The following is a 25,686-nucleotide window of genomic DNA, read 5'->3' on the forward strand; positions in this document are numbered from 1 at the left end:
CGTAGCATTTTATGAACAGTTACATTCATTAGAAACAGGTGATATCTGCCGAATATTCTGTTTCTTGCTCATAAGAAATTTTTATGATGTGAGAGACCGTTTAGTTGGCACGATTCCATGGCCTTCAATCATTATTTATTTTATTCAGGTTCATCAGGCATTTTTTTTTAAGAACTCATAAGCTATAGATTGGAATAAGCTTACATGGTAAGCACGCACAGTATTATCTTTTGTTTGCTTGAGATAAGTGGAAATTTAATAATGTCCTAATAAAATCAATGCTGTTGAATTCAAATCCGAGAATAATAATGCAGTATGAGGCTTGTAAACTATTTGAGTATTTTCCAATATTATCCTATTGGAAAGCATGCACAATATTATTAAACAATGTTAAATATATTTTACACAGTTAACTTATCTTCTAAGCTTTATTTTGTCTTATGCTCCAAAAATTTTAATTGAACTACAACGACAAAGTTGTTAAGAGAGATGACAAAAGTACTTATTTAACTATTGCTAAATAAATATGTACTCAGAGAGCAATTTTAGGATGAAATCAAAAGAAAAAAGCTTAGAGGTAAAATGATTCTTAGTATAGGTCCTGGTGTCCTGGACACTATAGGAAAACAAGAAGTAGCATCGGTAATATTCAATAAGAAATCATTTAAACAAAATTGTATATATTTCCACTTTGCTTCTATTAAAGGTTGATAGAATGTATTTTTTGGCATTCACTTAAATTAAAATGAATGTCAATAAGCCCGAGATATTATATTTTATTAGTGTAGATGCAACTTTTGGAAACACACCAAGTCGAACATAGATAGAGAAGAAGACAACGACTACTTGAAGGGGGACAACCAAAAGGGAAGAAAATATAGATAGAGAAGAAAAACAGAAAAAAGAAAGGCGAGCAAAGAAAGAGAAGGAAAGAGAGATAGTAAATACTCTCTCTTAGTCGGAGCAAAAACCTCTCCTCTCTTAGTCACATAGGCTATGAGAAAGACAGGAGAAAGAGAGAGAAAAAGGACTCTCGAGCCGGAGGGAAAACCTCTCCCCTCTCTTAGCCACACAGGCTACGAGAAAGGGAGGAGAGGAAGACACCGATTCCTTAACAAAGAGGGGAGAAATAAGGGATGTAAATTTTAGTAGAGCTAGAGCCTAGGCATAATTTTTGGTCTAGTTGGAAGTGTATGATATAGGCGAATCATTTAAGTGGCTTGATTCCAAGACCTTCTATTATCTACTTATTTTCTTTGGGTTCCTTAGTTTCAACTTCACTTCACCTGAGGATATTATTATTACTCATTTTAGAGCTAAACTAAGTAGTGACATGCACAATATCATTAAATAGGACTAAACACATTTTATGTCCACACCCTTAAAATGAGTTTACCTCCGAAACTTTGTGTTGCATGTCTCTCCTGGATTTTTGACTAAAATTACTCACTGTCTATTAGGTTAAAGAATAAGAAATTTCTATTCATGAATTAGATATCCCTTATTTATAGCTAACAACCAAATACCACCAAATTTAGTACAATTAATATCATGATATTACTAATACCATGGATACTGGTCATTATTATCTTTATTCCAACTTAGAATTAGAATAAGAGAGAGACGCCCTTCTTAGTATTGCAACTGAATACAAGAACATAATTATCTTCTAAAATTTATTTAATAGAGTTAAATATATTTATCTCACTACTTTGGAGCTGGGACAAACATTGCTTTACCTTTTACCTTTTTTTTAGTTTGCTTCAAGACTATATGTTTTCTTTCATCTTTGGGATTAGGAAATTTTGCAAATAATACCTTGCTTTTTAATAACAAAATTACTATAATTTAGGTAATATGCGTAGAAAATATAACTAATACTATGAGAATATTCTGTTAAGTACAGATATTTTATTTTTAAAATTACTAATATATAATTATTTTCAAAATGACTAAAATATACTTATTTTAAAAATAATTAAAACATTCTTAGTATGACTTAATTGAGAGTAATTTTATAATTTTTTTAATATAATTAACTTAACTCAGAAATTTTGTTAAGTTTAATAACATATCTAATAGTACGGTATTTTCTGTATATAGTCGTTAAATTATAGAGTCCAATTTATAAATAATAAAAATATATAATATAAATTATAATTTTATTAAAAAAAAAGGTGATACGCTTGAGATTCTTCTTAAGATTATTATTTATTAGGAGAGTTGTTACAAGACACGTAGATTCGAAGGCTAGAAAGATTATAATCTACAAGATCCCCATAAGAAATAAATATAAAAGACAAAAGAAAAGGAATGAAAATAAGTACGAGAAATTGTACCTGAACCAAGCCGGCAAGATCGGCCTACAGAGGTAGACTGGGTCCCTCTCGTCCCCACCACCATATAAATATTACTTTATTCTTTCTAATAAATAAATAAAAGCGTCTTCGTCACCACAGAAACCGTTCCTTCCCCCCCGAACTCCCGCGTCTCTTACACGAACCAACGCATCCTTTCCGTCTCCTCTTCTCCTCTCTAATCCTAACCCTAGCCCTAATTGTATCATCTGGAGGAGGAGGGATTAGGTCCAATGGAGGTGGATCCCCTGACGGCGCTCTACGTCGGCGACGTCCACCCTGACGTTGCCGAGAGCCAGCTATTCGATCTCTTCTCGTCCGTCGGGGTCGTCGGCTCTGTTAGAATCTGCAAGGATCTCGCCACCGGAAGGTCGCTCGGATACGGCTACGTCAACTACATTGCCCCGCAAGATGGTATTTTGCATCGGAAATCTCTGATCCCAGCGTCTTTCTTTCCTTCTCGGCGTTATCTCTATCACGTTTCTTATGACGATTTTTGATTTGTTCGATTCAAATAGGAATTTTTCTTTCCGATCTTGTTTTTGGTCTGTTCCTGAATAAATTTCGACTTGTGCATTTCTTTGAATTGGATCTTTCTGATTCCTGTACTATTGTTTTGTTTCTCTCTCTCTCTCTCTCTCTCTCTCTCTCTTGATCAGTAATACAATTTCAATTTTTGTTCCCATCCTGTATTATAGGTTATCTTTTTCTATATCTGAGAGAAGGTCCTGATATTTATTTTTTGCGTTTAATTTCTCTATTATATTTGTAGATCATTTGTCATTTTTACTCTTTGCTCTTCAATGTGGCAGCCATGCGCGCTGTGGAGAAGTTAAATCATACGCTCTTATATGGCAAACCTATCAGAATTATGTGGTCCAACCGAAATCCAGATGATAGGAACAGTGGGATGGGAAATGTGTTTGTGAAGGTGTTCTGAACAATAAGCTGATCTTTTCAACCTTTATTTTTTATTTTATTTTTATTGCAGTGTCGCCCATTTTGATGCTATTTGGAAAAAATTTATGAGATTGGCTTATATTTTACAGAACCTAAGCAGCTCTACTGATGACACAAGGCTTCAAGAGATATTTTCAGAGTATGGGACTATTTTGTCTTGTAAAGTATCTAGAGATACAGATGGGAAGAGCAGAGGATATGGATTTGTTCAGTACGATTCTCAGGAATCAGCAATTTCTGCTATCACGAAACTCAATAACTCCTTTCATGATGGGAAGCAAATGTATGTATGAGATATTCTCTAGACATGCTTTCTTCTGGATTTTTATTTCTACGCATGAGCCACTGTTTGTTAGATTTGAAAGACTTTCTTCTGCCTTGTCCTCCTTTTTCTCCAGACTTATAATGTAACTTCTCTATATGGGATTTATTTGGTCTTGCATGTTCTTATTAAGGCATCGCTCTTTCATACAGTTACGTTGCTAAGTTCATAAAAAAGAGTGAACGTCTTGCTGCACAAAATCCTGAAGATAAATACACCAACTTATACATGAAGAACTTGGATCAGGACATAACAGAAGAACTTATTAAAGTGAAGTTCTCTGAATTTGGTTCAATAGTTACTGCGAAGATTGAAAAGGACGAAAATGGAAATTCGAAGGGTTTTGGATTTTGTAGTTTTGAAAGTGCTGATAGTGCCAAAAGAGCTAGGGAGGCAATGGATGGAGTCCAACTTGGTAAGGTTACTCCTGTTTTTTATAAAGATCAAGCAATAAGAAAGCTTTATCTCGACTATATTGTTATCAATTTTTACTCTGTCATTGAGTAGGATCAAAGACCCTGTATGTGGCAAGGGCCCAGAAAAAATCTGAACGACAGCAGATTTTGCGGCGTTTGTATGAGGAGAAGAGGAATGAGAAAATCAGGAAGAGCATAGTAATGCATCTTGTGTTTTCTTTGTGAAGTTCCTTGCATGATCCTGTTACTTTTTAGAGTATTTCAGTATTATAGCTATTAATGATCCATTTCTCAGGATTCAAATGTTTATATAAAGAATATTGATGAATCTCTTGACGATAACGCTCTCCGCGAACACTTTAGCCAATGTGGCAACATCACTTCTGCCAAAATCATGCGCGATGACAAAGGGATCAGTAAAGGGTTTGGGTTTGTCTGCTATAGCACTCCAGAGGAAGCTAAGAAAGCTGTCACCACTCTGCATGGTAATTAGGATTTCATTTACGGGTTAATTCTTCTGTTCTTATCATGATACTGATGTTCCTGTGTTGTTCTAAGCAGGACAGATGTTCAATGGAAAACCTTTATATGTTGCAATGGCTCAAAGGAAAGAGGAAAGACAAGCTCAATTTCAGCTTCGTTATGCTTACATGGCGGGGTTAGCAGGACCACCGGCTGTTTTGCCTGCTGGATACCCCCCTGTTTACTATACTCCTCCTAATGTTGTCTCCCAAGTTTCTCCAAGACAGGGTCTTATGTATCAACCATTTGGACTGAGACCTGAATGGAGGCCAAGGGCCTTTGTTCCTCCATCAAGGCCAGGTTTCCATCCGCTGCCTCTTCCAGTGGTATTCCCCTGTCTGTTACAATAGAATCTTAAGTAGATTTTCATCATTAGTACTGAACTAGTCTTTTAACTGTACTGACCCTTTTTATATCGCTCTTCTAGATGCCAAATGCTCCAAGGCAGCATAGACAGAATAGAGGAAGGATGAATGGACATATGATGCCTCAACCAGGGCAGTCTACTCCATATATGTCAAATTTACAACAAGCTAACAATTCTATGTTCTCTTCAAAACATTCTACCAACCAGCAGGTTTGTTTTTGCCCAGATTGTTTCTATATCGTATACTATGCATTGCTGTTTCACCATAAATGTTTCGTCTATCTTTCTAGTACCTGCCCGGTGCATTTGCGTGTGCATCATAGAACCACATCCTGCAAGTATAAATGTAATATTTGAACTGCAAATGAAATGACAAATTAGTAGAAATCTTGAGAAAAGAGCCGAGAGAAATTGAGTTTGCAGCACTTACTTGAGGATCTATATTGATGTAGAACTTACTAAAGTAAGAAGCAACTATTTAATTATTCTTCACATGGCGTGTGTATTTGACTTATGACATGTCCATGCAACTCACAGTTACATCTTGTTGCAGAATCTGTTATCTAGTATATGGTTAATATCGCATGCTAGTGGTGGATATGGTGGATACATCCACTTTTGCTACCTTCATGAATGAAGTATCATCGCATCTTATTAGCTCTATTAATTTTCGAGTCTAAAGTAGCTTTCTTTGTGCTCTAGCAGCGGTCTGGGCAGAGCAAATACATGATGAACGGAAATGAGCCTGATATAGCTAATGGCTCAATGGTTCAACTCAGTACTTCAAACTCTCAAGGAACTGAGATGCTCAGTAGCATGCTTGCTGCGGCGACACCAAAGCAGCAAAAGCAGATGCTTGGGGAACGTCTCTTTCCCCTGGTTGAGAAACTTAAGGTGATCTCACATTCTCCAATCATATAAGTTCCAAATTTTATCCTTTTGATGCTATTCCCCAGCATTCCTTATTAGAAATGTCAAGCATGTCGTTCTCTTTGTCATTAATTTCATATGGCATCACATTGTAGTGTGATCTCGCTGCAAAAATCACCGGAATGCTCCTGGAGATGGACAACTCCGAGTTGCTGCTGCTATTGGAGTCACCAGAGTCATTAGCTGCTAAAGTGGAAGAAGCTGTACAAGTTCTTAATCTCTCCAAAGGCAACGTAGGTGACCAAGAGAGCTTACATTCCAATTATTTGTCGGCGGAGGTTTCTGTCAACTGAGCAGAATAGCAATTCAACCATTGTTTCAGAAATAAATTAGCATTCATTTATGCACTTTTAGGCTAATGAGTATATTAGTAAGCTTTTATTTGTTTATTATTAGGACCTCTTGCTATAATGCTTAAGACTTTTCTTTCTTATTTATGCTTTTAGAACTGTTTGAGGAGTTCTCATAAAATTTAATTCTTATTATTTCTTCTCCCATGTTATGGTGGATTACATCTTTGATTGAGAATTGTGGACATTGGATTCAATTTCTTTGGATACTAATTATTTACTACTTTGAATATTATCTGATCAATTTTAGAGTTGAATATCTCAGAAAAGGAACAAAAAACGAACCGTGTCCTATATAATCATTACATCATCTATCCACATTCACATGAATAAATTCCACGTAAAACTAAAAGAAAGAGGAGATCTAAACCTTTATTGCGATCAAGATGAGAGCAAAATCCAAAACGAGTGGACAAAAATAAGATCAAATTAAGGACGACAAGTACCGGAAAACCAAGTCTGTTTTTATTCATCTCTTCCCCTTCCCTCGCTTCGGGAAGGAAACACTTACACCATGGAGCTTTCCCTTCTCCCGCATCGCAACGCTCCATTTACAACCCCTTGCTCGAGTAAGAATTCTTCTCCCTCTTCTCCCTCTTCCTCTTCTTCTCTCTCTCTTTGATAGATTCGTTGTTGTTTCCACCTAATTCCTAGTCAGGGGCCGGATCAAGACGCCCAAGTTGGCGTCTTTTCGGTGCAATTGCTCGAACGAATCATTTGGGGAGAAGCAAGATTCGATTTTGGTGTCTTCTGGGGTTTCTCCAACTGACGGGAGGAGATGGTTCTTGGGTCTTCTGGCTGCTTCTGGTGAGTTCAGGCAACCCTTTTTGTCCATTTTAGTTCCAATCCAAGGTTAGGTTTTGTCAAGGCAACAGATAGCAATCAATTCGCGGATTACAAGTTGTTTTAGAGAATGGAGTGGAAATGTGGAAGCGGGATCTTCGTTTGAGCTTTTAGAAACCCTTTATTTCCTTGTTTTTGATTGAATAAGATGCCATTCTGTTTTAATATCAATTTTTTTTTAAAAAAATTTGGATCATGTTTGATATCAATTCTTCTTTTAAATGTAAGAGATTTAGAATATAATACCTCTGGTTTTGAATTCACTTTAGGGAAAAAAAACATGAAATGTTGTGGTCGTCGAATCGAGAAGCACTAATATTCCTTAGCTATCAGAGCTGAGTTTTTCTCCCTTTTAAACTAATCAAGTCCTTAGCTTCAATAGGCTGAGGAAAGAAGTTACAATGATGGCAGCATAGCAGAAAATGTAGTGATCATGTTGTAATTTTTGTTTTTTCATATGGATTCAGCTACAGGGTTCAACATTGATGGCAAAGCTTATGCAGTTTCCACTAGTAGAAGAGCTGTAAGAGATTTGTTTTACTCCACAAATTATGTCAATTCATAATATAATTGTTACATACTATATTTTTGTGATTCCTCTTTGCAGCTTCGAAGTTCCCAGATACCTGAGAGTGAGTTCACTACCCTACCAAGTGGGCTAAAGTTAGTGCTTTTCCATCTAATATAGTAATATGGTAGTCGTTTTTTTTTTAATCAGTTAGTCTTGTTCACTTCTACTATTGATGGATATGACAATTGCTTGACACAAACCAAAATGATGTGATAAATTTTTTTTGATTCAGGTCATTTATTTTATGCATAATTTTTTCAATTGAGTAATTGATGGTTAAGTTTACAAGATTACTATCCTGGAATTATGACTGGAATTTACATTGGATTAATTATAACCATGAGGGTTGTTTTCTAAAGCTAACAAATAGCTTATATGAAAGGTAAGAATGAATTTAGTGAGCTTAGTTTCTGTCTGGGCTGACCTTGTGCGGGTCGGCGGGGCAGTCGTCGGATATGCTATAACATATAAATCTCGCACCCATCTAATGGCTCCAAGCATACCTGTATACGGGTACAAGGGGTTGTTGGATGTGACAGATATAATCAAAACCGTCGGATGTGCACAATTAATGGTTGCCTGAACTGTCCCGCACGAGGTTGGCTTGGACAGAATCCCAACCTGAATATAGTATGTAGATAATGCCATGTTACTATCAGTGTCTTTAACATCACCATATTCAGTAGAAGAATATATACGGTGGTTTGTTTTTTTGAGTCACAAAGTAACTCCGTATGTTCCTAATATATATTTGTAAATAAAAATGGTATGATTACAAGATAAGTGAGGTGAACAGCAGTTTAGTTGACAGAGAGATTGGAACATTTTTCTCGCGTTATATTTGTTTAACTGATGTGTACTGTTAGTAAACATTGATATTCTGAACCACACTAAACAACGTTCTGATCTTCAGGCATAATAACAATATACTAAAGTTCTATTTTTCCTCTCATGAGATTATGTAAAACAGTTCATTCTCATGTCATCTAGTCTATGGAATATGGAATTTGAAACACATATTCATGAACTTATTTTTTTCCTTTTCATAAATTACAATAAGTGTGAACTTTTACATGTCTGTATGAGCTTTTTGATTCATGCATACCTTTTCACAAGTTTTTTAAAATGGCTGGTGCATTGCCTCCCCGCAGAAGGTACTCATTTGTTTATCTTATTGCTTTTTGAGCAGGTATTATGATATTAAGGTTGGAGGAGGGCCTAAAGCTGTGAAAGGATCACGTGTTGCTGTATGTTTTGCCGAAGAATCTCTGCTTATTACCTGTTTTTATGTTGTCAACATAAAAAACTTTTTTTTTTCATTTTAGGTGCATTATGTGGCCAAGTGGAAGGGTATAACCTTCATGACTAGTAGGCAAGGTCTTGGTGTTGGTGGTGGAACGGTATGGTTGACTATGTGCATCTTTTTTTGTTAGCGTACATGTATAATTATAAGGTTTTTTCATTCAGATGACCTGTTACATCATTGATAATTGTACATGTGACTGATTTTTCAATTATAAAAAACAATGTGTCTTGGTGAATGAGGCTCTTCCATATGAGGTTCAAGGAGGAGAGAAATATGCAACCTTACCCTCACTTCTAAATAGGTTGTTTCTGAGGCTTGAACCTATGACTTCTTAGACACAGGGAGCAATCATTAAGTCACTCCTTGTGACTCACTTCAATATGATTCATTATATTATATGATGTCTGAATCTTGTAATTCTATCTGAAATTGTTATAGCTTCAGCATTTAAAGGTGACTACTTCTCTACTATTTAGGTGGCTCACTTCTAAAGTTTTTTCTTTTCTTTGTAGCCCTATGGGTTTGATATCGGGCAATCAGAGAGAGGCAATGTCCTAAAAGGATTGGATCTTGGGGTCGATGGAATGAAAGTTGGAGGCCAGGTTTGACTGTCTTAAAACTAATCTTTATTTAGTATATATTTCATTCATGGTCCAATAATTCCAATCTTTTCAATCATACTGGTTGCGGACTAAGAAACAATATCTCAAGAGCATAATCTTAAATAACCAGAAGGTGGATCACTATTTTCTTTCCAAGGTTGAGCCATAGATTGATTGCCTGTTTCTTTTCAATGTCATTAGGCTGCTTAGCAGATATTTTATAAACAATGTGCAATATACTTCTCTATTTACAATCATATATTGATTGGGTGAACTCTGCAACTATGCTAGGTTTCTTTGAATGGTAGATACTTCCGTTGCTCTTTAGACTGATACGGAAAGATGTAATTTTCAGAGATTGCTGATAATTCCTCCTGAGCTGGCTTATGGAAGTAAAGGAGTACAAGAAATTCCTCCAAATGCAACAATTGAGGTAAGCAGCATTCCTCAATGCATTTTATCTTCTTTTTTACTAGGAGCAACTTCAATGGCCATCACTAAGTAATTCACTGTAAACTACCATTTCTATTAACTTTACTGTTAACACATTGGGGTTATGACTCTCCTGAGTGATGAATTTATAAGTCCCTTAATTGACTTGTCAAAACAATTTTTAATTCTGTGTGGAAACATTTATTTGATTTTTCAGTGTATCTGTTCATTATGAATACATCGTTGTTCCACTATCTAAGAGTTTAAGGAGTTGTTTTCTTGCTTTTTCATGAATGGCCAGATGATTTTCTTCTGCCTTGTTGTTATTGCTTTCCTTTTATATTCTGCAGATAGATGTCGAACTACTATCGATCAAGCAAAGTCCGTTTGGGTATGTACACTAAATACAATATTTCTTGGTGCTTCTCCAATTTGTTCCATCTCTTCTTTGTTGAAGTTTTGTCAAATAGAAATCTTCAGTAACTTTTGAGTTATCTTACAGGACTCCCGTGAAGATTGTCGAAGGATGAGAGTGTACATCTTTCTCCTACATTGGCTTATAAAGTCTATTATCGCAGTTGCTTTTTTACATCAGAGAAAGAAAATAGATGATGTTATATCTTGATGAAGTAGAATGTAATTACAACCATTGTTTCACGGTAATTGTAAGTTTTCAGTGGCGGAATTGAGTGCTTGTGTATAAGATGAAAGTGTGCACTTCAGGGTTTCTTACATCTTTTTAGCTTGTGAAGCCAACTACTTTCACCTCTTCCTTCAAACAGAAGTAAAGCACACTTGTCCAACTCGAGTGTTAGTTTTCTTGCTAATTATATATTTTGGTGTGTAATCTTGCCATTTTGTCTGGGCTTAGGCCCAATTTAAGTAAGGATAACCCTAATTAAGCTGTAATTTATTAATGGTGGTGGTAGATGGCATAAGCAACAGATCAACAGGGATTCCAAACCTAAAGGAAAGGAGTTCAAAGATGAAACTCAAGGTAGCTCATCAGGGCACCAACATAGTTTAGCATCCCTCAAGGCAAAGAAAGGTAGGGGAATATTTGGTGCCTTGGCAAAATCCTTCATACTATCCCATAAACCTAAATACATGATAAAATCTTCTCTATGGAAAGAGAGAAGAGAACAGTGGATGTTAAACCTCTTCTCCTAAAGATTATCGTTCCCTTAGCTTTTCCATTGGCAGGTTTTATCATCTCCATCTTTATCAACAAGAGGAGAACAAGTGATAAAGATCAAGAAGAAGAGGAAATGGGTTCTCCGGATTGTCTCTCCCAGCATGAGCATGAGGATGAGGAGAGCTCCCACAGCCTGGATGGACCTCTCAACCATGATGAAGCAGATGCAGAAGAATTGGAGCAATTGAACAAGTTACAGACCTCTGGCACCCTAGAAATCGCGACGACACACTGCGTTGTGGAGTCGAAAGAGATCTCGATCAAGGACATCCAAGAAGGACCCTGTTTAAAAGAAGAGATTGAGAATCTGAGGAGCATGATAGCTATCCTTGAAGAGAAAGCTTGCAACTTTGAGTTACAGGTTCATGACTACTGCTGCATGAAAGAGCAGGAGTCTGCATTCCAGAAGCTCCAGATCATGTGCCTGGGTCTCAAGCTTGAATCTTTAGAGGCCCAGAGTCAGAGGCTTGAAGATACTATAACCGAGCTTCGAGTGGCGACGGAAGAGCTTGATGATATGAGAGCTGGCTACAAGATGCTGCAGAGGAAATTTAAGAAGCTCTTCAAACTAAACAAGCATAATTCGCATCTCATTTGTCAACAGATGCTGAATCTTGAAGTTAGAGAGGTAGAATCGTCGAGAAGGAATGCAGAGTTGGAACGTGCCATGGAAGAAGTAAAAGACTTGGTTAAGAATTTGCATGAGGAAAGGAAAACGACCAACGAGAAGATAGAAATGAGAGAACCAATACACCAACACACATCAAAGGTAATCAGGATGGATCTTCTACTGATAGTTTTTTTTTTTCTTCATATGTTCTTTCTATAGTAATAGTTCGTCTAACTTAATGAATTCAAGTTTCTTTTTTCTGTAGAACAAGGAAGTGATAACCGAAGAATATAACATAAGAAGACCATCAAACACCAAAGAATTGATATGTCAACTAGCGGAGCTCCGAGATCAGTGGACAGCTGATATGGAGGAGATGATATATCTCGGATGGACTGCTGCATGCTTGAGGCATGAACTGCTAACAAATCAAGAGGAACAAACATTAGAATTTCCAAGAGACAAGGGAGATCAATTGATAGTGGAAGTATCAGTAAATGACAAGGCTCAACATTGCCATGTAGAGTTTCATGATTCCGAAAGTCCCTCATTGACTGGAGATGATAGAGAACATTGCAAGGATATCATGGTGGCGAACGGCGATCGGGGTTTGACAAAGCCAAGATTGTTCCACAAGCTTAAAGGATGGGCTAATGGGAAGGGGAAGTCCAAGAGATCCTGTCTTAGAGACAAAATTAATTGAGATTTCTACGATTCAGTTGAATACTTTTAAGATCAACTGATTAACTACATACAAATGTATCAGCTGCTGTATTATAAGTTAAAGATGGAATCAATAACATAAAAACTCATTTCTACGTCATTGGTTCAAATTTCTAGGCTGAACAAAGATTTTCTGATATGTGTATAATTGGTTTCATTACTCAGATTGTGCCTCATAATTTGGTTATGATTTGAACTCCTCTAATTCCAACTAGAAATTTATATGCCATATTTATGTCCACTGTTGTACCTCTCCTCATGAATTACACCTTATCTATAACAATATAAGAAGATTTTTCTTTCTCATTCTCTGAACTCTCTTGAAACAAATGACAATAAAACTCGTGCAAAGCACTAGGACTTGGAGGTGCAAAACATGCTCCACTTCTATTTACCCCACCACCTGTTGCACTTTAACAATTCACTATTTAAAAACTATGCAAGTGCCCTCTCCTCACTCTTCCATTACATCCTGTGTCTCCTTCTTTAGATGCTCAAATCCACGCTCATCTCTACTTGTGTCCCACCACCCATATTCCCAAATTCCAACAACCCAAATCCCCAAAACGTTCACCTCTTCCACTATTTATCTCCCACATTCTCTTCTTCCCTTCTCACCTAACTACTCTTGGCTTACAAACCCAAGAAGAGAAGCTTTTGCACAACACTTGAGTATGATGGTGGTGATCTTTGTGGCCCAATTGTTAGTTGCTCTGGTTGGGCTCTCTCATGGGCAGAGCCTGGTTCCAGGTGTTGTCATCTTTGGGGACTCAGTTGTGGATTCTGGTAACAATAACAATCGACTCACGCTTGTCAAGGCCAACTTCCCACCTTATGGAAGAGATTTCAGCAACCAATTACCCACTGGGAGGTTCTGCAATGGCAAATTGGCCACTGATTTCACTGGTAAGAAGTCAATGATTCTTCCCTTTCTTTAAGTTAATATCCACTTTAAGGTTTAACATTGAAAATTTTCTGTTTGTTATATAAAGAAAATTATATACCTCAGGAATTAATGTAGCAATTGCTGATAGACTTGGACCAAAAGGGTGAATATTCTCCTTTGAGAAGCGATATAATTAGTTTATGTCGAATTAAGTTACATGGTTAGAGTAATATCAGGCTCCATGGACCAATTAATGGAAATAGAACATAGGACTGAGTAGAATGATAAAAAATGTAGGTTGTAAAAATCTAATAAGCTTACTTGTTTTGTGCAGTTGAGAACTTGGGCTTTACTTCATACCCACCATCTTATCTGAGCAAAGAAGCACAAGGGGAGAACCTCTTGGCTGGTGCAAACTTTGCCTCTGCTGCCTCTGGCTACTTGGATATCACTGCAAACCTCTATGTGACTGCTTTAGAATTCGTGATTATACTAGAATAGCTTATTCTTATTTTGGCACTTGGGAGTACTAATGATGGTTAGACTGGTGCCCATGTTGCAGAATTCAATTTCACTGACCCAGCAGCTGCACTACTACAAGGAGTACCAATCCAAGGTGGTGGCGATCGCCGGAAAGGAGGTTGCGGCCGACCTTTTTAGCGGCTCAATCTATGTTCTTAGCACGGGGAACAGCGACTACGTGCAGAATTATTACATCAATCCCCTCCTTTACAGTGTCTATACTCCTGAACGATTTGCTGATCTGCTTGTTCAATCTTTCAACTCCTTCATTGAGGTCTCCCTTCTTATACTAACTTTCATGCAAGCTAATTTATCTCAATGGAGTCCTAATAGCTAATAGTAGTAGCCAAGCATCTGAGACCATGCATATAAATAGTAGGCAGTGGCTATCAAGTTAAAATTTTTAGTAAGTACTTGTTGTCTTTGTCATGCGTATAAAGAAGAGAGTTACATGTTTATATCAAATATGTTGGAGCATCGCATGAATTTAAATCACTTGCTTATATTGATAATTCAGCATGTATTTTTTAATTAATTTTTTTTCCTTTTTATAACTTGTAGATTTATGGCTTGCTTGGATAGCATTTATTTCATAATTTATTGCTAATGATTAATTAGAAATCCAAGATGATACGAAATTCTATGTGAATAAGAATGACTTATTACTATCGTAACTTCCAAGATTGGTTGTTTTTGAGGCAATCAAACTTTGAAGTTGGTAGTCAACAAATGCAGTTTTAAAGGTGTGAGATGATAGAACTGGCAGGAATTTATTTCATCAGATCCCATGTATAGGTAGATTCACCATTAATGCTCTGATATATTCACCATTCTTCCTTTATTAGCATCCTTGGGAAATCCCCCACTATTTAATGGCAAAACTATCCTTTCAAACAAAATAGTTGCAGCAGAAATGGCATTTCCTTTCAATCTCTTCAACTGGTTCCAACCTTCTCATCTTTCCTACATGCTTTCTTTATATGTCAGATATTTATGTTTGAAATTTCATAAAGGTGTGTAGATAACTTCATAACAACAACAATGTACTGACTTCATTGATCAGAATCTATACAATCTAGGAGCAAGAAGGATCGGGGTGACATCACTGCCGCCGATGGGCTGCTTGCCAGCAGCCATAACACTCTTCAGTGGCGGCAATAACAACTGCGTCGCCCGTTTAAACAACAATGCTATCACATTCAACAAGAAGATCAATGCAGCCTCCCAGGTCCTGAAGAAGCGATACTCTGACCTGAAGCTTGTCATCTTTGATATCTACAACCCGCTTCTTGAGCTCATCAAGAACCCATCGAACGACGGTAATTACTGCAAACATGCTTTGCTCTAAGTTCTACAAGCTTCAGGATCTCTTTCTAACAATTAGAGTTGCAATGTTAGGGTTCTTTGAGGCAAGGAGGGCATGTTGCGGAACTGGAATAATCGAGACGTCGCTCTTATGCAATTCGAGGTCAATAGGGACATGCTCTAATGCGTCTGGCTATGTTTTCTGGGACAGTTTTCACCCTACAGAGGCTGCAAACCAGGTCTTGGCAGATGCACTCCTGCTCCAGGGAATTGATCTCATCTCCTAAGAAACAGTGGTGCCTCACTCTAGAACAGCCCTATCCTTCCACCTATCTAGATTTTAGACTACTTTGTATATATTCATAAGAATGTTTTAAGTGGTTTGATACTGGATAGGTGATGGATAATACTTGATGTTTTTATGAAGAACAAGCTTAAATAAGACATGGCGCAGATGTTACTACTGCAAAGGTAATAAACATGGTACAAACATGGCAGCAAACAAGCAGGACAAATATCATTCAACACTTAAAACCGCTTCTTGCAAGAAGATACAAAAAGGATATCGAACTAAGCATTACTAGCCAACGATCCCAATCAAGAATACAAGAAACAAGCTTCCGCAGTGCAGAGACGAGATGGCACGCCCAAGAAAGCTAGGGTGAAAGAGGGAAAATAGTACTTCGAATCCCTACTTTCTCATCTGGACATTGGGGACATAATCTAAATGATAGGCGCATCAGATTACAGTAATTCTTCTGAGAAATTAATAGCCAGATCCCAGTAGTGTGGAACCCCAGCATCAGCAAACAACTTCCTCGCAGCAGCCTCACTTCTACATTGGTGAACAAGGAACTTATTGAAGCTGGGTTTTGCAACACTACCCTGCCACACCAAGACACAACTATTAGTTGGCTCATCCGGTTTTTCATCTGCATCATCCTCACTGCCCACAGCAGCTGCCCAGTCAATCCGATGCAGCATCAGCTTGTTGTACCGTTTGATTGGCTTTTTCCCTCCCTCGACAACCACAACGCTTATGCCATCCGAGATAACAACGCAGCCCGTCAGTCGGTTCTCTTGGGCATTCACATCAACTTTAAAGCGTGTCTGTGGGTGCGAAAGGTCCCTGATTTTGTAGACAGAAACTAGAGTCTCCAGTGTGCTTTGATCCTCAAAAAGCTTCCTTTCTTTCTTCTCACGACGTTCTGCAGGAGTAAGCTTGCGGGCAATGTTTCTGTCAACATGAGCTTGTTCACGCTCAGCAGCAGCACTACGTATTTCCATCTCAAGGCGTGTAGGATCTTGAGTTGCTTCAGTGCCTAGAACTTTCATGAGATTGCTCATCTTAACCTTGGCCTTAGGGGGCTCTAAGAGCCCTTGCCTAATCATTTCTTGCCTGTCTCTTTCCTTCGCAAGACGCCTCTGAGTCCTTAGTTTCTTCTGCTCCTTCTTTGTCAACTTAAGGGGTTGTGGTGGCGGAGGTGCAGGCTCTGCTGGCGGCTCAATAGGACGTGGATGTTCTATATAAATTGTGATCTTGTCCATATTCAGTTTTTCCTCAGAAACATCGTCATACAAACCTGAAAGAATAATTTGTTTGTCCCTGACAGAACAAGATCAGATCAGTAATTTGCTTCCATCGCAAGTAAGGCATACTAGAATCACAGAGAAATGGAAGCGTACCACCACTCAATATCAGGAATCTCTTCCTTCTTTTTCTCTTTAGAAACTCTTGCTGCTACAGTTATTAAGTTTGGGTTGATATCCGCCTCAGCTTTTGCCTTGGCAAGCTGAGCCTGCTTCACTTTTAACTCCTTAGCTTGTGCTTCACCAAATTGACTCTGAAAATCAAGACATCAGGGCAAGGTAAAGTTGCAGCAAATGTAACAGAACAAATGAACTTAAAGCACTATAGACACCTTGATCCTTTGCATTTCGGCAATTTTTGACATTTTTCCTTCCTCTACAAACTGAAACCCTGGCCTTTTAGGCCTAAGAAGCTTTGTCTTATTAACACCCATGTTTGGGTCAAAATGAGGATTTGATTCCACATTAGAATCTAAGTCTGGTCTAATTATTTGGAATGCTTCTTTCTTCTGTTTGTTTATGTTGACCTGTCAAATAAAAAATAAAAAAGATAAGAACTCAAGTTCACCCATTTAGAGGCAGTCAGGCAGCTAACAGAAAATGAATATAAGTTGCAATAATCACCTTGAGAGTACTGAGATTTGTCAGCTTAGGCATATTAATAACATTCCCATGTTCATCAATCTCCCTACCCTGTGCATCCAAACGCAGAACAGGAGCTTTGGCAGGTCTCTGAGGTGCAACCACTTCAGATACTGGACCAGGAAACATATTTATGAGTGGTGCAAACTCTGGATCCTGGCGGAACCCCATCTTAGCAGCAAGCTCTTGTGCTCTCTTTACTGCTTCAATATTAGAAATGTTAGTGAGCTCAGGTATGCCACCTATTGCAGCTTGCTTTCCAGATGATGTACTTCCCACTGCTAAATTGGTCGTTGCCTCAGGAGGGGCTGCAGAAGCAGTTGTAAAACTGAAAGCTGACTGTGTTCCTGCACCTGACAGAGGAACTCTATTTTCATCTTTCTTGGATGTCACCAATGAGTTATTAGAGCTCGTGCTGCCAAGCTTATTAAGCTGTGAAAAGATAGGAAGGAAGATTTAGAACAACTGCAGAAACATAATAATGTTATTCATGAACAGTACAGGAGACTATGCCAAGTCTATAATTACCGCCGGTATCTTCTTCAGTTTTTCAGACAATTCCTTCTGCAACTGTAAAGCTTTTTTTGCTTTTGCTAAAGCATCAAGAGACAGGTTGCCAGATTTGCCAGCAGTTGAAGTTGCTGTCCCATCTGTACTAGATTTTCCAGGAACCTCATCAGATCTAATACTAACTCCCTCATTTTCATTGGTGGTAGTTATTGAAGATACCTTGGTAGGAAGGGGATGAGAAGAAGAGGTCACTGAAACCTTTGATGCCACAACCAGCGGTTTCTGAGCAGCATTCTGTAAGACCCAAAAATGTAAAAGAAAGTCAACATACAAAAATCACAAAGAGCCCCAAATACAACCAATAAATGTCACAGTAACATTATTACCAACATGCTTAAAGCAGTATAACAAGATACATAATAGCCAATGGCATGACAAATTGTTGAGAAATCTAATTATGACAAAATTACATAACCTGGGAACAAATGACAATTAAGCTCAGAGCTGAACAGTGAAGAAAATTCATGTAGCTCAAGCTTTGACCATAAGATCAAATAAGAATATACATGAAATCAAACCAGATAATTGCATTTCAATACTAAGACGTCCATGATAAGGATGGGAAAGGGTAGCTTCAACCATAAGATCAAATAAGAATACATGAAATCAAACCGGATAATTGCATTTCAATACTAAGACGTCCATGATAAGGATGGGGAAGGGTGAAAGAGAACAAGTGAGCTAGTCTCTTAAAATTGATCTTTATGAAATATGTATTCCTTATATAAAAAATTTACCACATCTTCTACTGAAAATCTAACTACCAAGATTGATTCTTAGATGTCGGAATATTTATCTTAAACTCCAAAATCTATCAAATGAAGAGGTCTATCAAATTTTCCAAATTGACTTACCAGATGAACCAATTCCATATCAAAATGGTTTATGTACTTGCATACCTACCTACTAGTGCCGGAATGTCCTTGGTACACATGTTCCATATATATCTCAGTATGCGCATGTCATTTGTTTAAGGTTAAAGTTATCAATAAGCATAAGTTATTGCAATTTAATAATATGAGGATAACACATTCAAAAGATCTTCCTCATGCTTCCAGACTAGAGTCTTGGTTGTGTTGTTGCACTAGAATCTATTAAATGTAGTCCAACAAGTTCAACTAAAGCATAATATAAAATTTGACAGCCATAGCCCCAACCCCAAAATATGCTAGCTAGCTGTACATGAAGAGAGCTTTATTTTAAACTTAATGAATTCATCAAGAACAACTTAGTTAATAGTTGATAAAAAAAAATACTGGAACTACCTCTCTAAAATCTTCTGTATATATTAAGATTAAATACTATTGCTTATCATTTTCTATTTACTTTCACAGAGTTATTTGTGCATACTACTTATGAGACCAAAATATCAAAATCAAGGACACATAGGGATCAAACTTGTTGTACATCATGACTTGGAGCATAATTTATCAAAGCAATGCAATATTATCTGGTCTTCATTTTTTTTTTTAGATCAAGCAAACCATTCGTTCAACAAGATCCAAGGTTTTAGGGAGGTAGAGATAATGAACATGAGGAATGAAGAAAGGAAGATACTCACATTAACCGCCGAACCGCCCTTCTCCAATGCATCATTCTCCTGGTTACCATTAGCCACCTGTTTGTCCGTAGAAAAACTTACTGTTTTTGATCCTTCTTCCTGTCCAAATTCTCCATTCCTTGCCCTGTCTTTAACCCTATTCTCCGGTCTCGTCTCTTCCTCGTTAACACCATCACTGAACTTCCTTTTCTCCCTCTTCTTTCTATCATCCACCGCATTCAAGTATCCTTCTTTCGACTTCTTCTCATTCCTATCGACCTCCGTGTCAATTAAATTCGTATCCCTCTCTTCTTCCTTCTCGTCCATACGAACGCCATTCTTATCATCATCAAAACGCCGTCTTTCCCTCTTCTCCTCTCTCACCACGTCGAAAACCCTAACCCGCTTCCCGTCCCCGTCCAACTCCTCGTCTCCGCTATGCTCTTTCCTCTTCCTCGAGGAGCGGCGGTTCTCGACCCCATCAAGATCCACGGAATCCCTGGTCCGACTCGCAGACCTCTCCCCCTCGACATCAGAAGGGGATTCGTCTCGGGAGTGGTGACGGCGATGGCGCCTCTCCTTCTCGCGCCGGTGTTCGGTATCGGAGGGGGAATCCTCGCTCCGGGATCGGCGGCGTCGGCGCTCGTCATCGTCTTCGCGGTGATGACGATTCCAGTGCTTGTGATCTCGATCTCGCTCTTGATCTCGATCGCGATCCCGGTGGTAGTTTTTGGAGGAATCGCGATCGCGTTCTCGATTCTTCTCCTTCTTGTCGCGTTCGTCTCGAGATCGCCGGGTCGATCTCTCTCTCTCGGAAACCCTATCCATGGCGAGCTAGGGTTTCACTTACGCCCTTGGAATCGCAAAGGAGTTGTGCTCCGGATTTTGTTGCATATATAAAGGGTTTTTAACTGGCCCAAAGGTTAATGGGCTTACTTCATTATTTAAACTAACGAACTCTTATATGTTTCGACGTGATAAAAGTAAAATATTCGTAGATAAGGTGTTTTTAAAAAAAACTTTCATCTATTTTTATTTTTGAACCTCGTGGAGTTGTTATTTAATAATATTGCATAAATAAGGAAGCTGCATGCAAATTTCTCTCATTTTGGTAAACTTTTAATTTAGCACCTCGTGTATAAGTGAATTTTAGATTTAATAATATAGCAGAAATATAGGGCTCCGGATGCAAATTTCTTAATTTTTTTGGTGAAGTTTTTATTAAACACCCTATGAGTGAATTTGACTCAAATAATATTACATATAAGTGAACTTTCGGTTCAATAACATTTCAGGTTTTAAGAACATTTCTTTTTTAGTTTAGTAAAGTTTACATTTTAACACCCTATATAATATGTGTGAATTTTCAGTTTGAATAATATTGCATAATTACAGGGCGCTAAACACAAATCTATTTATTTTATTAATGAAATTTTAATTTCTCACCCCGTATATAACTTAATTGTCACTTCAATTAAATTTCATTAAAAATACATAAATACATAAATACGGGATGCTAATTGTAAATTTCTTTTAGTTTTAGTAAAAGTTTCATTTAACACCCTGATATAATTGAATGCACATTTTATTTTCGATTATTTTTTAATTTAGGGACCCTGTAATGTGTTACAACTAACAAAAGCCGAACAAATTCGAAATCCAAACCCAAAAAGCCCGATACCAAACCAATTCGAAATCCAAATCCAAATCCAAACCCAAACCACAAGCTTTCGGTAATTTTCAACGGCTGCTTCGTTTCTTCTCCGCAAAGCCAAGAAAGAGATGCTTCCGACTCGTGTCGAGTGCGCCGCACCACAACGTAACTTATCTCCCGCCACCTGGCTCATTTATTCTGTCACGTAACGCTTATCTACGTAGCTTCTTCCCAATTACCTTCCTCTCTCCTCTAATTTGACCATCAATTAATTACCAAAAAAAGAAAAGAAATAACTCGCATTAATGCCTTTTTATTCCATTCTATCTCGTCCAATTCCAAACATGACCCCATTAGTTTCGAGAAAATTACAAAGACAGTGCCTTCCAAGCTGGTTCTTTAATAAGATATTTGGGAAGTTAAATTGGAGATTCACTGAAGCCAAGGTTTATTCCCATGTATCTCTCTCTCTCTCTCTCTCTCTCTCTACCATAATTAGAATTCCATACACTTTTAACTCCGGAAGCTTTTGTTTGATTCTCAGTGATAAGGAAATAATTACCTCTTCCTAATATATGTACATATATATAACCAAGCCCAGGGTGTAGTCTCCACAAAAAAGTTTCTTGTAGTAATTATGAGGGACTCTTCTTCTTCCTCTTCTTCTTTGACATGGTTGCATGGCCATGGAAAAAAGTCAGTGGTGTTATGCTTGGTGGCATCTCTCCTTCTGGTGTCAGTTATGGTGTTGGCTTTTGATTCCAAGACACCCTCTTCTTGGTTCTCTTCATACTACTATTCTCCCAGCTTGAGCTCCAGGGATAGAAGAAGTGGTGATGCTCTCTCGGTCACATCATCTTCTTCTACTCTTGGTGCTAGTAGTAGTGAAGAAGGGGTTGTCGATCAGTTCCATAGTTCTTATGCTTCTCTTCCTCCTACGGCGGCGCCGAGCCCAGCCCCCGCTCCGGCACCGGCGCCGGCGCCGGTAAGTACTCTTCTTCTTCTTTTTGTTATAATTTATTTTGATGTGGTGCTTGATTTCTTATGCATGGTGTGGTTGTTACTTTGTTCGCCATACTGATTTGATGTGGGTATTGGTGAGAAGAAACGGCTCAATTTTGCAATAATGGGTTACTGGATTAATTTATGTTATACATGCATGCATTTGAAGAAAGAGAGTTATTCTTTTCTTCTTTCTGGTAGGAGAATTTGGACATTCTTTCTTCTAGCATACAAGAGAACAAAAGTGAGCACTCTTATCTCTCAACCCTTGGATTTGGGCATCAGACGGCTTGGATCGTTGGAACTTTCAGGAGCTTTCTCTATCCACCTTTCTCTTGTTCTTTTAAGGCATCAAGGATTGAGAACAATTGGTCATCTATGGTGTGGAATTCCATGATCAATTCCCTTTCTACACGCACTGTTTTAGTAAAAAGACATTAGTACTTGAAAGAAACCCATTGGTTAGGCATCATCACAGAAATAATTTGTGGCAGTGAAATTTTAGACCCCAAATTTGGAGATAAGAGCATATAATGCAGTGCAATGCTTGGAATGACTTTTGGACACCTTAATTTATTGGTTCTAATATTATGTGTTTTATAGCTCAAATTATTTATTGGTTCTAATAATTATGCAAAAGTTATATATTTGGAGGATGCCTATATAGAAGTTATATTCAAAATTGTGTTACTTAAGCACAGGATGGTCTTCCATTTGATCACCCTGACATGCAGCTATATGATTAGAAGGTTATTGAATTTGCTTCCATATAAGTGGAAAGAAGGAATATTTTTTTTTTCTAGGTGGCTTCTGTGAAAAGGGAGTCTAAATTTCTTCAGTCTTGCATTTTGAATCATGCCATACAAGGATATCTTCTTCATGCTATATGGATGTTTGATGCTATAACATTCAATGTCTTCTTTGAGAAGTCTTCTGAATTTGACATCAATTGTTGTTTGAAGGCTATAAGGTTTTGGTTCTAAGCTTATAGCTTTGACATCGTAATCGAATCGGTCTCATCTATTAATTTGGTGTAATTCTTTGTTTCCTTGTTCCTACCAGTTTACAGTTGATGGCTTCTGTGGAAGGAGAGACTGACAGTTGGTCTTGTCCTTGTTTTCTGTGGAAGGAGAGACTGACAGTTGGTCTTATCCTTCTCCCATAATTCAAACCTATGAGCTTTAGTTGTGGAACAAATATCCCTAATTTCCTCCAAAGCTATCTTTTCTCTACTATTTCAAATGTTCATTTGATATTAATCATATGCTTTAAGAAGTCCGTGCCAGATCTCATGAGTGGTTTTAACTACCCCAGATTTCAGAAGAACAGAATGATAGGTTCCAAACTCAGATAGAGGAGAATTTGGGACTATATATTCTTCCATTAATTACTTCTTACATTGTAACTAATCTAGATGGCGTTATATTTCTTATAATGCTATTTGTACTTTTACTTGTAATAATATATATATATATATATATATGTGAAATGTGACAGTTTGTCATGGTAGGCTGCAGTATATTTCAGGGACTCAATTTCAGAAGCTGCAATACAATTGACTAGAAGACCAAGGAGACGAGATGTCAAATTGGAGAAAATTGAGCTTGATCTAGCCAAAGCTCGAGCTGCTATCAGAGACGCCATCTCAAATACGAACAATCGATCTGCGTTGGCTGATATAGATTATGTACCGCAAGGTCCAGTATACAGGAATGCATACGCATTTCATAGGTAGGAAGATGAACACCTGGTAGATGTCTCGCAAATTGCATATCGATCCATTAATCTGCTTTCTTTTCGCAAAAGAGAACTTTTGTTGATAATTGAAATGAGTATACACTCAAAAGGATCGTAACGGTGATGATCACAGTAATTGTTCAGAACAGTCTTGATGATTAGTGGCTGAGAATCAACTTGCTTCTTATCCTGCTATTGATCTACTCTTAATCAAAGAAAAATCATTTTATATCTACTTATGTCCTTCTGGAAGTAGCAGGAGGATTAGTTTTCATACTGCTTGTAGAGAAAAATAAGATCAGCGAGTTTGAATTTCTCTTCTGACAACATCTTTTTTAAAATATGCAGGAGTTATTTAGAAATGGAGAAGTTGTTTAAAGTCTATATTTATGAAGAAGGGGAACCTCCAATATTCCATGATGGACCCTGCCGGAGTATATATTCAACTGAGGGAAGATTTATCTACGCCATAGAGATGGAGAACCAGATGCGAACAAGAGATCCAGAGCTAGCTCATGTGCATTTCCTTCCGTTTAGTGTAGTGAATATGGTTCGATTGATTTACGAGCCAAACTCGCATAATATGGAGCCCTTGCGACGAACAGTGTTGGATTATATCAATGTTATTTCTGGCAAACACCCGTATTGGAACAGAAGCCTTGGTGCAGATCATTTCATGCTTTCATGCCATGACTGGGTATGAAGAAAACTCTTATTATGCCTAAGTGATCATATCAAACATAGTTTTTTTTTTCTTTAATCTACAAAAAATTGTTTGCAATGATCTAATTGCAGGGGCCTTCTGTTTCGTCGACGAATCGCCATCTATTTATGAACTCCATCCGTGTGCTCTGCAATGCAAACACATCAGAAGGTTTCAACCCTTCCAAAGATGTCTCCCTCCCCGAAATCAACATCAAATCAGATGTCATCGCAGGAATGGTCGGAGGACCGTCAGCTTCACACCGTCCGATCCTCGCATTCTTTGCCGGCGGCAATCATGGCCCTGTCCGGCCTTTGCTGTTGAAGCACTGGAAGGACAAGGACAGCGATGTGCACGTAACTGAATACCTACCTAAAGGAGTGTCATACTACGACATGATGAGGAAGAGCAAGTATTGCCTATGTCCAAGCGGATACGAAGTGGCGAGTCCAAGAATCGTGGAGGCAATCTATCTTGAATGTGTACCGGTGACGATCAGCGATCACTATGTACTTCCTTTCAGCGATATCATAAACTGGAGAGCCTTCTCAGTCCAGGTCTCAGTAGAGGACATACCAAATATTAAGAACATTCTGATGAGCATTTCGCCCAGGCAATATATAAGGATGCAGAGGAGAGTGAGGGTGGTGAGAAGGCACTTCATGGTGAATAATCCTCCGAAAAGATTCGATGTGTTCTATATGATCCTTCATTCGGTGTGGCTTCGAAGGCTCAACATTCGAATTCATCAAGAAGATTGATTCAATGCTGAACCTTTCTTTTTTTTTTTAAAACAGCTGCACAGATTCAGAGGGAAAATAAGTTTGATCTTTTGAACGTATAGTTGAATTCTGTTGTAGTGTAGATGTGCACAGTGTTGTCGTCCTGCCATTCTTTTGTTCAAGTGGATGTTAAATTTGTAAAATAAGAGGCTGAAACCACCTTCCTCTTTCTGAACTTTTTGTTTCACTTTAATTAAAAGCTCTTTTGTTTCATTTGATTGTGGTGTTTCAATTTTGTTTTCAATTT

At 37.9% G+C, this 25,686-nt stretch overlaps 6 protein-coding genes across 9 annotated transcripts; 5 read left to right on the forward strand and 1 right to left on the reverse strand.

Annotated features, from left to right (window-relative positions):
- Positions 1–2,462: 2,462 nt before the first annotated feature.
- Positions 2,463–6,361, forward strand: LOC140759465 (polyadenylate-binding protein 7-like). 2 transcript variants are annotated; one of them, XM_073096037.1, is made up of 10 exons: positions 2,463–2,771; positions 3,170–3,288; positions 3,407–3,600; positions 3,792–4,054; positions 4,147–4,253; positions 4,351–4,540; positions 4,617–4,903; positions 5,005–5,154; positions 5,647–5,838; positions 5,970–6,361. In XM_073096037.1, exons 1-10 carry the CDS (start codon positions 2,591–2,593, stop codon positions 6,165–6,167), a joined length of 1,881 nt encoding a protein of 626 aa, XP_072952138.1. In that variant the 5' UTR covers positions 2,463–2,590; the 3' UTR covers positions 6,168–6,361. The 2 variants fall into 2 exon arrangements, with proteins under 2 accessions (XP_072952138.1, XP_072952140.1); XM_073096039.1 differs by having other exon boundaries at positions 5,650–5,838.
- A 254-nt stretch (positions 6,362–6,615) lies between these two features.
- Positions 6,616–10,705, forward strand: LOC140759799 (peptidyl-prolyl cis-trans isomerase FKBP16-4, chloroplastic). The gene is made up of 10 exons (XM_073096473.1): positions 6,616–6,793; positions 6,879–7,031; positions 7,535–7,590; positions 7,675–7,730; positions 8,828–8,885; positions 8,964–9,038; positions 9,457–9,546; positions 9,902–9,979; positions 10,329–10,369; positions 10,481–10,705. Exons 1-10 carry the CDS (start codon positions 6,739–6,741, stop codon positions 10,506–10,508), a joined length of 690 nt encoding a protein of 229 aa, XP_072952574.1. The 5' UTR covers positions 6,616–6,738; the 3' UTR covers positions 10,509–10,705.
- A 128-nt stretch (positions 10,706–10,833) lies between these two features.
- LOC140759798 (protein CHUP1, chloroplastic-like) lies at positions 10,834–12,585 on the forward strand. 2 transcript variants are annotated; one of them, XM_073096472.1, is made up of 3 exons: positions 10,834–11,026; positions 11,182–11,942; positions 12,049–12,585. In XM_073096472.1, exons 2-3 carry the CDS (start codon positions 11,247–11,249, stop codon positions 12,484–12,486), a joined length of 1,134 nt encoding a protein of 377 aa, XP_072952573.1. In that variant the 5' UTR covers positions 10,834–11,026; positions 11,182–11,246; the 3' UTR covers positions 12,487–12,585. The 2 variants fall into 2 exon arrangements, with proteins under 2 accessions (XP_072952573.1, XP_072952571.1); XM_073096470.1 differs by having other exon boundaries at positions 10,834–11,942.
- A 408-nt stretch (positions 12,586–12,993) lies between these two features.
- On the forward strand, positions 12,994–15,567 carry LOC140758824 (GDSL esterase/lipase At5g03810-like). The gene is made up of 5 exons (XM_073095146.1): positions 12,994–13,412; positions 13,727–13,857; positions 13,955–14,188; positions 14,978–15,233; positions 15,313–15,567. The coding sequence occupies exons 1-5, from the start codon at positions 13,181–13,183 to the stop codon at positions 15,504–15,506; spliced, it is 1,047 nt and encodes a 348-aa protein (XP_072951247.1). The 5' UTR covers positions 12,994–13,180; the 3' UTR covers positions 15,507–15,567.
- Positions 15,568–15,696: 129 nt separating this feature from the next.
- LOC140758823 (protein RDM16) lies at positions 15,697–20,452 on the reverse strand. The gene is made up of 6 exons (XM_073095145.1): positions 19,583–20,452; positions 17,980–18,255; positions 17,434–17,883; positions 17,142–17,336; positions 16,906–17,063; positions 15,697–16,825 (listed from the first exon to the last, which is right to left on the reverse strand). The coding sequence occupies exons 1-6, from the start codon at positions 20,387–20,389 to the stop codon at positions 15,964–15,966; spliced, it is 2,748 nt and encodes a 915-aa protein (XP_072951246.1). The 5' UTR covers positions 20,390–20,452; the 3' UTR covers positions 15,697–15,963.
- A 1,215-nt stretch (positions 20,453–21,667) lies between these two features.
- Positions 21,668–25,652, forward strand: LOC140759461 (probable glycosyltransferase At5g03795). 2 transcript variants are annotated; one of them, XM_073096035.1, is made up of 5 exons: positions 21,668–22,200; positions 22,419–22,461; positions 23,728–23,948; positions 24,303–24,651; positions 24,750–25,652. In XM_073096035.1, exons 1-5 carry the CDS (start codon positions 22,052–22,054, stop codon positions 25,416–25,418), a joined length of 1,431 nt encoding a protein of 476 aa, XP_072952136.1. In that variant the 5' UTR covers positions 21,668–22,051; the 3' UTR covers positions 25,419–25,652. The 2 variants fall into 2 exon arrangements, with proteins under 2 accessions (XP_072952136.1, XP_072952135.1); XM_073096034.1 differs by lacking the exon at positions 22,419–22,461 and having other exon boundaries at positions 21,669–22,200.
- Positions 25,653–25,686: the final 34 nt, after the last annotated feature.

The sequence above is a fragment of the Typha angustifolia genome, chromosome 4 (assembly GCF_048772165.1).
Source record: "Typha angustifolia cultivar Huaian chromosome 4, ASM4877216v1, whole genome shotgun sequence".
In the NCBI taxonomy this organism is placed as follows: Eukaryota; Viridiplantae; Streptophyta; class Magnoliopsida; order Poales; family Typhaceae; genus Typha; species Typha angustifolia.

Excerpts from the sequence above, each read along its gene's own strand:
- LOC140758824 (XM_073095146.1), top strand. The coding sequence starts at position 13,181 with ATGATGGTGGTGATCTTTGTGGCCCAATTGTTAGTTGCTCTGGTTGGG. Across the intron at positions 13,413-13,726 it reads ATTGGCCACTGATTTCACTG|TTGAGAACTTGGGCTTTACT; the intron begins GTAAGAAGTCAA and ends TGTTTTGTGCAG. Across the intron at positions 13,858-13,954 it reads ATATCACTGCAAACCTCTAT|AATTCAATTTCACTGACCCA; the intron begins GTGACTGCTTTA and ends CCCATGTTGCAG.
- LOC140758823 (XM_073095145.1), bottom strand. The coding sequence starts at position 20,389 with ATGGATAGGGTTTCCGAGAGAGAGAGATCGACCCGGCGATCTCGAGAC. Across the intron at positions 18,256-19,582 it reads AGGGCGGTTCGGCGGTTAAT|AATGCTGCTCAGAAACCGCT; the intron begins GTGAGTATCTTC and ends TGGGTCTTACAG. Across the intron at positions 17,337-17,433 it reads CAAATCTCAGTACTCTCAAG|GTCAACATAAACAAACAGAA; the intron begins GTGATTATTGCA and ends TTTATTTGACAG.
- LOC140759461 (XM_073096034.1), top strand. The coding sequence starts at position 21,853 with ATGAGGGACTCTTCTTCTTCCTCTTCTTCTTTGACATGGTTGCATGGC. Across the intron at positions 23,949-24,302 it reads AATGCATACGCATTTCATAG|GAGTTATTTAGAAATGGAGA; the intron begins GTAGGAAGATGA and ends TAAAATATGCAG. Across the intron at positions 24,652-24,749 it reads TGCTTTCATGCCATGACTGG|GGGCCTTCTGTTTCGTCGAC; the intron begins GTATGAAGAAAA and ends ATCTAATTGCAG.
- LOC140759798 (XM_073096470.1), top strand. The coding sequence starts at position 11,103 with ATGGAAAGAGAGAAGAGAACAGTGGATGTTAAACCTCTTCTCCTAAAG. Across the intron at positions 11,943-12,048 it reads TACACCAACACACATCAAAG|AACAAGGAAGTGATAACCGA; the intron begins GTAATCAGGATG and ends TTTTTTCTGTAG.
- LOC140759799 (XM_073096473.1), top strand. The coding sequence starts at position 6,739 with ATGGAGCTTTCCCTTCTCCCGCATCGCAACGCTCCATTTACAACCCCT. Across the intron at positions 9,039-9,456 it reads TTGGTGTTGGTGGTGGAACG|CCCTATGGGTTTGATATCGG; the intron begins GTATGGTTGACT and ends TTTTCTTTGTAG. Across the intron at positions 9,980-10,328 it reads CTCCAAATGCAACAATTGAG|ATAGATGTCGAACTACTATC; the intron begins GTAAGCAGCATT and ends TATATTCTGCAG.
- LOC140759465 (XM_073096037.1), top strand. The coding sequence starts at position 2,591 with ATGGAGGTGGATCCCCTGACGGCGCTCTACGTCGGCGACGTCCACCCT. Across the intron at positions 4,541-4,616 it reads AGCTGTCACCACTCTGCATG|GACAGATGTTCAATGGAAAA; the intron begins GTAATTAGGATT and ends TGTTCTAAGCAG. Across the intron at positions 5,155-5,646 it reads AACATTCTACCAACCAGCAG|CAGCGGTCTGGGCAGAGCAA; the intron begins GTTTGTTTTTGC and ends TTTGTGCTCTAG.